Raw genomic sequence first — 14,226 nt, forward strand, 5'->3', positions numbered from 1 at the left:
AGCGGCCTCAACTAGTTTAAGTAAGTATGTAAGTAAGAACCAGCTAACGCTGACTGGGGAAAGAAAAACAATACATTAATGGCACAAGTTTTAGTAGTATGCAATTATATTCTATGTATGTGTATATTTATACTTAATATACACACAGAAATCCCTATACTAGCTATTTTTCTAAACTTATCACCAAAAGTTATAGAACTATAATTATCCATTAAAACTAGTACTTAAAAAATGTAACCAACCAAAGGATTACGCATTAAGATCATAGCAAAATACGCATGTATGTCAAACCAAAATTGTAACTATATGGTAATAGTATGCTATAGATCACAGAAACATTCATCGCAGTGCGAAGAGGTACAAAATTCTACAGTAATATTGACACGGGACAAAAGTGCTGATGCAGTACCCCCAAGGCCCGAACCACGTCTTCAGAGCTCTCCCAATAGTAATAGAAAGAATGGCTTCTGAATTTGAAGAACAAAAATACATTAGAGCAATTTATAACTCATGCATCCAGCAGGAAATAGAGAAAACTTTCCCAATCGTGATCGCCTATACTAGTGAACCTCCTTAGGTTTCCCCCAGCAACCTGAAAATTTTTGTGCAACGTAGATGTATGCATCCAAGATGAAGATGGGATAAATCAGTTTTGGCCCATACTATAGCTTCACAGAATAATATGCAGCCTTGGAAATCTATAAAAAGAAATTAGTGTCGCTCCCTTTTCAATCTGCCCACAAAGAGAGAGAGAGGCATGTCATCCCCTACTTCAGTACACTCCCTTTTCTTCACTCTGCGCATGAAAGAAGAGAGGAGCATATCATCCTCTACTTTAGTCCCTGATGTCTGATTGGAACTGGTGCATTCTTGTTTACTCCTCTTATCCATCCCATCATGACCACCAGATATACAAGATATGCTAGAGTGATCTCCAGACATAGCTTTACTTGGAGCTTTGCCCGAATGCAACCTGGCAACCTTAGTAGAAGACGATGAACTTACCTTTGCTCGCAATTTACAGACAAAAGAAGCAAGGGTCATGCCGTCATCTGCTGTTTGCGGCAGATAATCTAAGGAAGACTTGACATTATTCTCCAATTGATTGCATTTATTAAGCTTGTGACAAACAGAAGCTCCATAATCCTCACCTTCCCGAGTGCCAGGTGTTGCAGAAGCTTCGAACTGACTAGCATTTTCATCAGTGCACACAACAGCATTTCTTTGAAGAAGTAAAGAGTCATCCTGTAACCCTGTTGCAGAGGCATTTTCATTCTCACCAACATTAAGATCAGCTGTCCCTTCATCCAAGTGTGGATGTGCCAATGGATGACCTTGAGGGCTAATACAGGGATCATCATATTCACTTGCGGAATTGCGTTTATCCATAACATTCTTGGCCTTCCTGCTGTCTTGAACAAGTGACTCAGCCTCTTCAACAACTGCCATTGACGAAGACAGATTTGGCAAAGATGATGAACTCTCTCTACTCTTTGGCTTCACTAACGAACTGGCTCTCCTCCTCCTCTTGCAGATATTGCCATCTGTAGTAGTAGATTCAACCATACTGGAAGCAGAGGGGACAGTTCTACTCTTTTTCTTCACCAGTGAACTGGTACTCCTCCTCCTCCTCTTGCAGATATTGCCATCTGCAATAGTAGAATCACTGGAAACAGAAGCCTCTGGAACCTTATCATTTGGTGTAGATTTTTTTGTCCTTCGCAGTTTAGACGGTCTTTTATTCTTCTTCATTGCATCATTACAACCCTGGTCTCTAGAAGGTNCTTTCTAGGACGCAGTTTAGACGGTCTTTTATTCTTCTTCATTGCATCATTACAACCCTGGTCTCTAGAAGGTAACAAACTGCTTTTTATAAGATGAGAAGACTCTGGACCTTCACTCCCCTCAGCATGTGGCTTCTCCATTTCAGACATTGCATCACACCTAGGAGCCATATCATCCCTTGTTGCTCTGGGCCTACAAACAAAAACTAAAACAATCAGAAAGCAACCTAGCAGCTAAAAACGCACCCCTTCCACAAAAACTTGTGTAGTCATGACCAGACAACTATTTCCTAAGCAAATAGCAGTTTGTGAAAGAATCTTAGCATCCACCTAAGACCTTAAGACTATGAGTGGAGCAGCCCAGGACTATATTGGCCCTCATGAAACACTTGCATAAATGATGAGGAACAAGTTTATTCTCTAAACCTTCCAGCATACATAACTTGCATCTTGAGTTTGAGAAGATTGGAAGTGTGAACTTAATGTAGGGAGAGAGATTAGGCTCAACATGCTGAAAAGTGGGCATGCTGAAAAGTGGGCCTGGGGCTGAGAGAATAGTAGGCTCAAGAGGCTGAAAAGTGGGCCTTGATCTGAGAGGAGAGTAGGCTCAACATACGAAGGAGTGGGTTTAAAGTTCAGAGCATTTTAAAGGACTAAGCTGGGCGAAAGAAGCCCAGAGCAATAAAATATGATGAATGTTATTGTGCAAATGGGTACATCAAAGTTTGGCTTTGATACCATGTGAAAGAATCTAAATGTCCAACCCAAGTCTCTACAAGATGGAGTGGGGTAGGACTTTATATACTCCTATGGATGCCCTAATAAAAAATCGAGTGTCAATGACCTTAATGATTGTTTCAGAAGAGTATGTTTTACACCAATAGTAGCTTGACAACTCAAAGCAAGGTTGAAACCCATCCCTCTTTTTTACATTGATAAACAAATGGCCCACCAAACAAGGACAGATTACGCAGTAGCAGCCAGTTCAAGGAAGTGAAACTAGGATGGGAAATTTCCCTTCTTTTACTTTTAAGTAGGACCCTCTCCTTGTTACAAGTTTATTCTCTTACACTTCATTTAACAATTACTCCAGCGATCCACAATAAATGATTTTTTAAAATTAAAAAAAAAAGATGTATAATTATTTTCCTTCCAAATTTGTTAACTGATAAATTATATGAACAAATTTCTAAAAGGTCTCTCAATACTTCTTTATACTTCCCCGTGAATTGATTAGGGTAATTTAGTCAAATAACCTCATTATTAATATTTATTAGGTGGTACTTAATGGATGTGCCAAAATCTCAAAAAAATACTTATTGTGGAACAGAGGGAGTAATATATAATTTGATCAGTGATCACAATTCACAAAGATTGCTCTAAGCAGCATTTTAGCAGATCCCAGGTCAAATGGTAGACCAAATAAGTTGCAATAACATCTATAATCAGATGGGATAATCCGTCCCAAGTGGCCATTTAAAATTTTAAAGAATCATTACCTATCATCTCCCTCCGCTGCTACCAGCCCCAAGAAAAAAAGAACATTTCTTTTGGGCAGCGGGGGAGAAATAAACTATAGCATGCACAAAATAATTTGAGATTGAGATACAGTTGCTTCATTGATTGAAGCAAGAGAAGGGAGCTATACAGCGTAAATGACAATACGGCATCAGCCTGCCACAACCAGAAGAAAATTCATCCAAAGGGAAGATAGTTTCAAATTCTCCTCTTTGAATAGGGAGTAACAGTAAATTAAACAAGCACAACACATGTAGCAAAAATATCTGGAGCACAGTTATTGAATGCATACCGTAGTTTCCTCTTTTTATTCACAGAAGTAGTTTCACGTCCAGCTCTAGAACTAAGTTTCTGTGTCGGAACTATGTCATTGGGTCTAAGGGCAGGTCTTTCATCCTCCCTGTCAACGAAGTTGGAAATAAAAGCTTCTCGTCGTATCTTTTTAGCTTCTTTCAGCATAGAAACTTCATCTGGAAATAGCACAATCCATCTCCTGTACTTCAGAAGAATTGAATAAGAAACAAATCTGGATAACACCTAGCATATATTCTAATATGCACAATTAATGAGAAATAATATTGACCTCCCACCATACAGGGAAAATACACATATAAGACAGGAGCTGGATCGCCCAAATAAAAATGCTACAAGGAACCCACCCCACCCTCACCCACCCAGGTTAGACCATAATAACAAAACATTCATACCTGCGACATTGATTGTCAGTCCGTGGAGGAATGCATGCAGCAACCTTGGACCAGGAATATCCATGTTCATCAATGGCTGATTTTAACTTCAAATCCTCCTCTTCTGTCCACTCATCCAACTTCAAAGAAGGATCTAAGCTATTGACCCATCTGAATCAACAGCAACAAAAAAACCCCAATAAGAATGATAACAGTTATTTCCACCTTACTCATCAAAGTCAGACAGATAATAAATACCTTTCTCTACATTGTACATGAGTCCGCCCAGGTACATATTGAGCAACCTTCTTCCAAATTGGAGTTCGCCAAGGCACAGATTGAACTACATTCCTCCAAGTTTTAGGATAAAAAAGCATCACAGCAACTTTCAATCGCTTATCTTCATCAGCACTCCATTTCCCGCACCTTTTCATTGCTGGATGAATAGATTTAATCCACCTGGGGGTTTCAAAAAGAAGTCACTAGCTTAATTGAGAGTAACATCATGGAGAACACTAGAAAAGCACTGAGTAGAAAAACATGTGAAAAGCAAACCCAAACACGAATAACATTTGGGATTCAGAAGCCTCAAATTTAACCATGTACTTCCTCCTAATTCTCCTCCTCCCCAATCCTTTAGATGAGATAAAGTACAACATCAGTACAAATATACCAAACTTTAGACCATCCAACAAAACCATACAAAAGTAGCTACATTATATCCAAAGAAATTGTTGAAAATCATTTATGAAATAGCAGAAGGCAACTTTAGTTACATAGTCTCAGAAGGAATTGTTCTCGGTAATTGATGAAATAGCAAGAAGGCAACAATTAATTTGCCAAGGCTCATTTTAAAAGGCCAAAGAGAAGCAATAGATCTATAGATCCTACTCTAGAATCTAGATACTGGACCTACATAAACGACGGCCAATCACAAACATCAACTTTGAAGTTTTAACAAAAGTAGTACTGAATACAGTGTTATGAAAAATTACCACTTCGACAACAAAAGTAATATACGTGACCTTTTAATACATTATGAGAACTGAGTAGCATTATACTACCTTAAAAAAAATATTAAATCACAATGAGGAGATGACTGACCTATTGGAGCACTGAGTACCTGTCCGACCTTCAATGACAGAAGCAACAAACTGCCAATTGCTCTCACCAAAAGTCTCCACAGCAGCAGAGAGTCTAATATCCTCCTCATCTGTCCATTCCCGCCTAATGATTGAAGCATTCAAACTCCTCTGATAATGTGATAAGCACTGAAACGGAGTCCTACATACTCCTAACAATGTAGAAATATCAACCCAGTTACTCATTTTTTTCTGCTGGACAACTTGCAATAGGTTCTTTTCTTCTAATAAATCCCATCCTTCATGTTTAATTAAGGGGTCTTCCCAGTTCAACCACCTGAAGGGATTTAGGAGAGAACAAGACCATTACTCTCAATTACCTTATCAAAAAAAAAAACATATCTCTCAAGATCATCAGTAGTGCAATAATAATGTTAAATAAAACAGTATATGTCCATACGTATATCTTCATAACTTGTGGTAGTTTAGATAATAAGATGGCTTTTAGGGACAGATGGACTCAAAGGAAATAATTCCCTCTACAGCACTGACGTTGGACAGAGGAGGCAGAAGACTGAACGAAGAGAAGGAACCAAAGTTCAAATTTTCACCAGGGCGTATCTTGGAAAGAATTGAGTTCTTCGCAACATGCTTGGTGGGGAAGTTCAAGAAGAGAGCGGCTTCACCAGTTCTTGTTACTACTAGGCTGCTAAGCCATAGACTATATCCAGTGGCTTAGCCATGAGGCTATGGTGGGATTTTCTTAGGTGGTTCAGCTTGTCGTGGATATGTGATGAATCGTAAAAGATTTTATGTCTTCCTAGAAGAGCGGGAGAGGAAGGAGAAAACGTGGGGCGTGAAATGTCGCTCCACTGGCAATGCTTGGAGAGAGAAATAGGAGATATTTTGAAGGGGTAGATATGAGTTTTACACAGTTGAGTACCCCTCCATCCCTTTACTTTCTTTCGGTGCACCCATGTAGTCCCTCGTTGTATAGAAGATTGGGTGGCATTTGTGGATAATCGTATTTTTTTTTATTTCTTTTTGGTATACCACTTGTAATATAATCATGTTTTTGGTCATGTTATTAACGAAAATACTTCTACTTGGTCAAAAAAAAAACTTGGGGCATATCCCTTAAATGTTTAACAAAAAGTTTATATTCTCATAAATTAGCAAACCAAGCATTATCTTTACTTGGAATCCAATACAAGCATTGATCCTATCACTTTTTAAGCTCTTCTAATCCTTAACTTGGATGATAAGCCATTAAGCATGCAATTCTGACAATTTGGAGTCATGATTCATGCATTCAGCAAATGTTCTCCATAACTTATTATGGCTCAAAAGGACATAATCCCCGGTATTCATATTATAAGACACAGGAAAAAATCAAAATTTCAATATAATTTTTCATATACATGCATGCATAGAAACGGACAAATACCCAACAAAAATTACCTAATTCAAGTATTAAACGTCATTTATACTATAGAATGTAATGTCATTATTCCGTACAAAGGCATTTTAATTCTACCTTGATTGACATTCAGCACCCGAACGACCAGGAAGATACATGGAAGCTACTTGATCCCAATTGACCTTGGGTAGAAATAACCTCATGGTCTCGGGGGTAATTGCGAGGTCTCTGATTGAGGCAATGACATCATCAAGATCACCAGATTCTCTAGAACATCCATCCTCATCACTGCAAAAGAGTTTGATAAGACCAAATCATCCCAAAAGAGCTAATGTGGTGGCAACATGGAGTATTTTCCACACACAAGTTAAATCAAATCACTCAGTTAAGCTTATCATGATTTGTGTCATCGCAGAAACAATTTGACCATCATGATCTCATGTTCTTTTAAAAAATTTCCACTTGTTAGAGTAGTGCTCATTTCTCCCGAGACTTCTACTTACAAGTGTATTGATAATAGTACTTCAATATTTTTACACTCACAAGTTGATAAAACCAGTCATAAACAATTTGCCTTCATGTTCCAACATCCAGACTTCAACTTCATATCCAAATAAACAAAACCAAGAAAATAAAACTGATGCCAGCTGAGAGAAACACATAAAAAGACATGGAATAAAAGGGTGGGGAGTAAGTGGAAGAGATAACTGAGAAGAAATTAGGGCCTCCGTCAATGAATATTCTTCAAACCAAACTGCATACCAGTTTTAATCCTCAGCTGGTATCACAATAAGAGAACGCACACAGACGCAGAGAGAGATAGAAATGAGGACTTAAAATTGCAGGAAAATACTATACAAGCTGGGGAGAAGGGAGTGGAAGTCAAACACTTGACAACATTAAGCTATAATGGCGGCATCGAAGAAAACCTCAGACAATTCTCCAGAATAGTACAAAAGAAAAACACATTTAGGTAATATTAGCTTCAGTTTTTTGACACAATCTCTAATNGAAAAATACTATACAAGCTGGGGAGAAGGGAGTGGAAGTCAAACACTTGACAACATTAAGCTATAATGGCGGCATCGAAGAAAACCTCAGACAATTCTCCAGGATAGTACAAAAGAAAAACACATTTAGGTAATATTAGCTTCAGTTTTTTGACACAATCTCTAATCCAGCAACATAGAGACTTCCCTTACACCATCAATACACTACTTTATTAGAACATCATTTGCACATGTAACTTTTATTTTTGAATTGCACCTGTAAATTTAATAATATAAAGATTATGAATGTCATGTGGCCAAACAGTTGATCCCAAATATTTTGACCTAAAAGTGTAAAATTAAAAACCGACATTATTTGTTCTTGCGCATTAATCAAATAATATATCTATAGCTAGAAAAGAACCACATATGATTGAATTGGTGCACTAACAATAAGATATCCACTTCAAACTTAGAAGTCATATCTGTCTCTTTATGATTACCTCCAATAAGGACCGTCAAGATAAAGATCACTTGATTTTCAACTATAAAAGCATGGGGATCAACTTTATTCCAAGTCCTATCACCCCCACAGGCCCACACTCATTCAAAGTTGCTGAAAGTGAACAGTATAATTTAACTCTATTGCTATTAATAAAATCAAGTGACCAACAATTATACTTTTCCCATCACCGATCTGCCAACTTTCCTGGTTACTCTTCAACCAGAAATTCAAATAAAAGCAATACTCATATTTATAAAGATTTGCATCACTGTACCTTTTTCTAATGGCCGTGAATAGAATCCATTCATTGTCTGCTGCAACAAGATTTTTCCACCGTTCTTATTATTTTCTATGAGATAAATAGGTCTACTAAATTGGGAAAATCCCCATGTTGGAGAGTTTATATAAAATCAGGTTATATATCTCAATTATGTTATTAACAGCTTTGTAGAAAGAGAGCTCCATAGCCGTATTTCTTTCCGGTGATTATTCACTATTAAAGCGAACTACTCAGGCAATGTTCACTATCAAGATGACTTTTTCATTCTTATACATATAAATGTCCAGAGAAATCATATAAAAAAGTTGTAAAATATTTCTATAATTATGTCAGCAAAATCAGAAAACACGAGAACTAAGAAACTTAGAAAGTTCATGAAAATCAAAATCCTATATAAGGAGTCTCTGTTATATCATTTTAACAATCTAATTCATCAAGTGTGGTCTCTTCTATTTTAGCATCACAAAATTATAAGTAAAAAAGGAAGTTGAAATTGGAAATCTTAGGTGAAAGAATGGATTATAATTACACAAACAATCCTTATAAATCTTCCTTTTTAAACTGGTAAACAAGTATTTTTGAGAAAAGAACTGGTAGGGGAGTATTTTATTGATATTAACAGCAACAACATAATACTTGTATAAATGTTAAAAAATAATCATGAATGGGTTGAATTACAGATTCTAATCCAGGCAAAAAAGGGGAAATCGTCTATTTTGAATACGATGATAAGTCAATCAACCTTAATCTTATCAGTTTGATGGATAAGATATTTTTGCTGATACATATTAGCGTCATCAAAGAACATGGAGGAGAATACAGGAAATCATTGAGAGGCACAAGGTTTATATGAAAGTTGACCAGTATCAGAACGCTAGTGTTGTTGCTCATTTCATTATTGTGAGAAAATATGTATGTGTGCATACAAGTGCAGTATGAGAAGGAATCTAATCGGAGAGAAGAGTTGCCTCACTAACATAGCAACTGCAGGGAGAATTGTACCTTAGAAGATTGACCGAGCGTTGAAGTAACATCTCTTGAAATTGTTGTTTCAGTCCTTTCACAAGATTTTCACTCTCTTCCTTGGACCACTCCTTGCGACTCAATGAGACAGCAAAATGTGTCAATGCCTCCCTATAGCTAGCAACATGAGAATTCTCAGGCGGTCCACAATGTGTTGCAGATAACTTCTTTCCCTGGAGTAGTAAAAACAATTTAGGATCAGAAGGTTATATACAACAGTAACCTTTTTTTTCCATTAGTACAGTTTGCATCAACAAATGTATGCCTTTTTTCATGATAAGTACAACTTGCTTCTCATATAATAAGAGCATCCCCAGGAAAGCAGTATTTTTACCAGTCTCACAAGAGAAGAATCTATTACCAAGCTCATTTGGGATTGAAGTGTTGTAGTACTTTCTTAACAGAAAAATTCAAGCTTTTAGAAGATGCAACCCATAAATTTGCACATATAAACCTTCTCATCCAGTTACACATGATACGATACAGATATACCAAGTTCTTTTAAAAAAATGTATATCATACAGATAAAAAAAGAAAAGGTTGCACAGTATATGATCAATCAACTAGAATGAGAAAACAATGGAAGGCAAGGATATCAATGTTCAACAAGCAATTTATTGGCATAGATGAATGCAAGAAACAGGAAAGCCACACATGTCCATTGATGACATATTTGGCACACCTCAAAAAGAAAAACTATTTTTGAAAAGAAAATTCAGATAGTTAGTTGTACTTGTACACTAAACATACACTATACAAAAACTTAGATGTTTCGAGAAAAGAAAATACTAATACTTATGTTCTTGTATATTCAAGTTGTCCCACGCAAAAGTAATCTTTTGACANCTTGTACACTAAACATACACTATACAAAAACTTAGATGTTTCGAGAAAACAAAATACTAATACTTATGTTCTTGTATATTCAAGTTGTCCCACGCAAAAGTAATCTTTTGACAACAAACTCAGAACCCCATATGGTTTTGTTTTTATTATCAGGGGGTCTGGCCTAAAGAATGAGCAAGGTTAGGAAAAATGAATGAGACAAAAGACAGCTAAATGAACCCTAAATCTTAAAAGTGGTCGTGTGTTCTTACCCAAGATTTATTTCATGCATGCAGCAATATAAGATGCAATTCGACAAAGTAATATATAATAAAGCTTGCAGTAATTGGCAGTTAGCACTGCTGACCTTTGAACTGAACCTTTGCTTTGGCAAAGAAATTAACTGGACACGAGCATCTCTTTTTTGTGACAAGGCCCGCCCCATTCTCTTTTTGCATGTGAGCTGAAAGCTCTTAAGGATCTTGACCCGCTCGATTAATTTTTTCAACTCTTCCAATCTTGCTTCAGTTTGCATCATCTTATCCCGCATAACTTTCTGACAAGACCTATTCTTCCTTATGGCATCAAGGAATGCATGTGCTGATTTTGGTAAGCAGAAAGAATTAACTGACGCTTCTGTGGTTTCAGCATCAAAATTATGCCCCTCAGTGAGATTCTGAGAACTAGCAACGTCATTACTGCATCCTTCAGAAATCTGTATGGTTCTATCTACACAAGCGGGAAACCCTTCCTCAGCATTAGTTCTCTCTACAAACAAATTATTGGAAGTTTCCTTTTCCGAGGATATGTTAGTGAGACCAACCTGCTCAAATTTATCTAAAGGACTCTCCTTTCTCCTAGTCCCAGAATCTGTACAAATTATAATATAAAATTTAGTCACGAATAAGATATGCATGGGAAAACATTCTTGATCGCCAACAAACAAACAAGTATTTATCTCCTGTAATGTTAGATAGAATGAACAATTTATCCCTATTTACAATTCAATTTAAAGCCTAGCAATGAGTAGAGTTAAAATTAAAAATCTAAATCAACAACGGAAATAGTCTACCATCATCGTAGGCCGCAAAACGGCGCTCAATAGCGCGTAAGGTCTCTAAATCATTCTCTTCATCACCCTCTGAGCCAGGTGGAAAGATAGAGCACAATGGTTTCAGATTTAGAGGCTCGCAAAGCTCCGTTGATAGGGAAAATCGCTCTTGTAAATTACGTAAGCACGCAATGTCATCGTCATATTCATTGGCGTCTGAAACAGAGGGCGTTACATCATCATCATCATCATCATCATCGCCAGCTGCAACATCGCCGGTGGAGGATGAAGGTTGGAGGTCGTCGGCGTCCTTGCCGGCGAAAAGACAAGCTTTCTTGAGGGCTTCCATGTCTTCTTGAAAGCCGTCATCGTAATCGTTGTCGGAGAAATCATCATCGGAATCGGAGGCCATTGGGAATTAGGGATTCGGGCAATCCAAGGTTTTAAGAAATTTTTCAGTTGAATGAATGGTGAAGGCGGTAACAGCTAGTCTTTAGAAAGCTGAAGAGTCAAAAGTTTGGGCTCAACAACAGAGAGAGCCCATAAATAAGCATTAAATAGGAGCTAATCCAATGAACGCGCTTTAACAGTGGGCCTACAATTTTGAAACCACGGCCCATTAAGCTAATATAAGTGGGCTAAGAGCAACTTCGGCTTTCTCTATTAATTGGGTCGTAGACTCATTGGCCCATGAGAGTAAAAGGCGATACAAATCAGAAAAGGAAAAATTGTATATATAATAGCAAACTATTAATTCAAATTAAATTATACAACCATATAGTTTGATTTAATTATATATATATATATATAGACATATATATATATATAATTTTCTCTCGTTTTATACAAACACACACATTTTATACATTTTTGTTTGTATAAAAGCGAGAGAGGCGAGGGAGAGAACGAGAGTGGCGAGCGAGATTTTCGTCCTATACACTTATGATTATACAAATACAACCTTCCTCTGCCTTGTTTTCTTTTGTCTTTCTCTCTTTATCGCTTTATACAAACACAGATTATACAATTGATCTTTTGTATATGTATACCAAAATATATTATACAACAGTTTTCTTTTGTATATGTATAGACAAATTATACAACTATTTTATTTCGTATATATATAGCGAAATATATATATTATGTTTGCTATAGAGCGCATGCAAACTATGATATATCAATACACCGTTTTATCTATATCATTTTAATATGTATCGTGAAAAATTGAAACTAAGAGAATTTTTTAAAAGAGGAAAAACACTGTTCTTGAAATAGAAAGAAAAGTAAATTTGCATTTTTACATGACATTTAAAATCATCCAATTCAATTTTTCTTCACATAAGTTTATATTTTATATATAAATTTTTTAAAAAATCAATCGTAGGAGATTCATCAGGATAAGAAGAAGAAAAAAGATAGAAAAAGGCCAATCAAGATGAAGGAGATTCATCATGTTAAATTTTGAAAAAAAAACGATTCATGTTTGGCTACAGAAATTATCAGTACAATGTGAAATGATTATATTAAAGAACAATTAGTTATTATTATTATTGACTATTATGTGCATTTGAAAGTTTCCAACCACAAAACATCTTTTTTAAAGGGCACATGAAGACTTTTTTGTCAGTGATCACAACTTGTGAATTTCATGTTTATAAAGAAGAAAAAGCCGCTACTTAAGAAAATTAAATTATGAAACTTAATTTTTTTATCAAAATTATTTCATATCGCATATCAAAACAAATCTTAAAGAAAAAAAAAAGTAAAAAGGCAAGGCGCACTAATATGTCTTCCTTATCCTGTCTTATACGTTGTGAAAAAGTACTACAACAAACAAAATTTTCGATAGCATTGTGGACCAAACACATCTTCATCTAAATAACTTTACCAAACGATAACGCACCAAAAGTAGCTTTGATTAATTTTTATCTTTATTATATGCTAATGAGTCACCATGACAACGATATAGTCCTCTGCGTTCACAATTCACAAACAACTTTTTTAGAAGAGCCAGGTGAAACTAATATATTTATCTAAATTCTAAAAAATTGTGTGATTTCTTCATCTTTTATGCAAACTTTACAATAATTTATATCGTTACTTATAATAATTTAAGTATTAGATTACACTCTTATGAATTGAAAGTCTGTAATGAAATTATATTAAATATATTGTTATTTAATAATAATAATAATAATAATAATATCACTCACTGTCTTGTACTACTAATTGATTGCTGCCAGTTTGTGGTGTGTATGTAATGGTGGGGTATTCATGCTGGATTTGCAAATATCTTCTCTTTGTCTTTGGCGATATATGTATACATCTTTTATAGACAACACAATTATATGTCAAAAATAATTATAGTTTAATCGGTCAGAGCATAGCCCTATCAAGGCTAATTTGTGTAACACATGCCAAAATTTAAAACAAAGCTAACAAAGTATGGTTTTGGTCTTTTCATAGAACTATTTTTGGACAAAGTTGTGAGATCTGTAAAACGAAATATATGAGATGAATATTATTGTTTCTTTATTACATAATTTGTAATTCTTTTTTTAAAAAAAAATTCCATTGCATCTTACAGTATTAATATGCAAAAATGAATTTCTTGAATATATTTATTAAAAGGAACTTGGCTAAAAGAAGCACGTTAGTTAGTATGAAACACTGATTGGTATTTGGTGCAAGTATTTTATGACAATAATTGTATTGAATAATTTAGAGTATAAATAGTTAATATCAAGGATAAATTATGAAAAAACAAATTTCTTTTTTTTGATGGAAATAAAAATGACAAATAAGAATAAAATTATTTTTCAATAATTGACAGTAAAAAAAACAAAAGAATACTCTCCTTTGTACATATATTTGTTTATTTGAATTTGATACGTAATGATTGATCTAACTATCTCATCACATTATAATTTATATTAAATAATGCTTAACATTATGTGTTGAAAAATAATTTATAAAATTAAAAATTTATTTTTGAAATAACCGATAAATAAAAATGTAAGAAATAAATGATGTACTCATTTTCGTTGTCAACACTCTATCTAG

The 14,226-nt window shown here is 35.3% G+C and overlaps 1 protein-coding gene across 2 annotated transcripts; it reads right to left on the reverse strand.

Annotated features, from left to right (window-relative positions):
* Positions 1-224: 224 nt before the first annotated feature.
* LOC107015451 lies at positions 225-11,669 on the reverse strand. Of its 2 annotated transcripts, none has more exons than XM_027915749.1 (10): positions 11,185-11,669; positions 10,480-10,982; positions 9,267-9,460; positions 6,608-6,778; positions 5,093-5,407; positions 4,247-4,447; positions 4,010-4,159; positions 3,595-3,795; positions 1,841-1,977; positions 225-1,766 (listed from the first exon to the last, which is right to left on the reverse strand). In XM_027915749.1, the coding sequence occupies exons 1-10, from the start codon at positions 11,573-11,575 to the stop codon at positions 712-714; spliced, it is 3,318 nt and encodes a 1,105-aa protein (XP_027771550.1). In that variant the 5' UTR covers positions 11,576-11,669; the 3' UTR covers positions 225-711. The 2 variants fall into 2 exon arrangements, with proteins under 2 accessions (XP_027771550.1, XP_015071204.1); XM_015215718.2 differs by having other exon boundaries at positions 225-1,717; positions 1,786-1,977.
* Positions 11,670-14,226: the final 2,557 nt, after the last annotated feature.

This window comes from Solanum pennellii, chromosome 3, assembly GCF_001406875.1.
Source record: "Solanum pennellii chromosome 3, SPENNV200".
NCBI lineage: Eukaryota > Viridiplantae > Streptophyta > Magnoliopsida > Solanales > Solanaceae > Solanum > Solanum pennellii.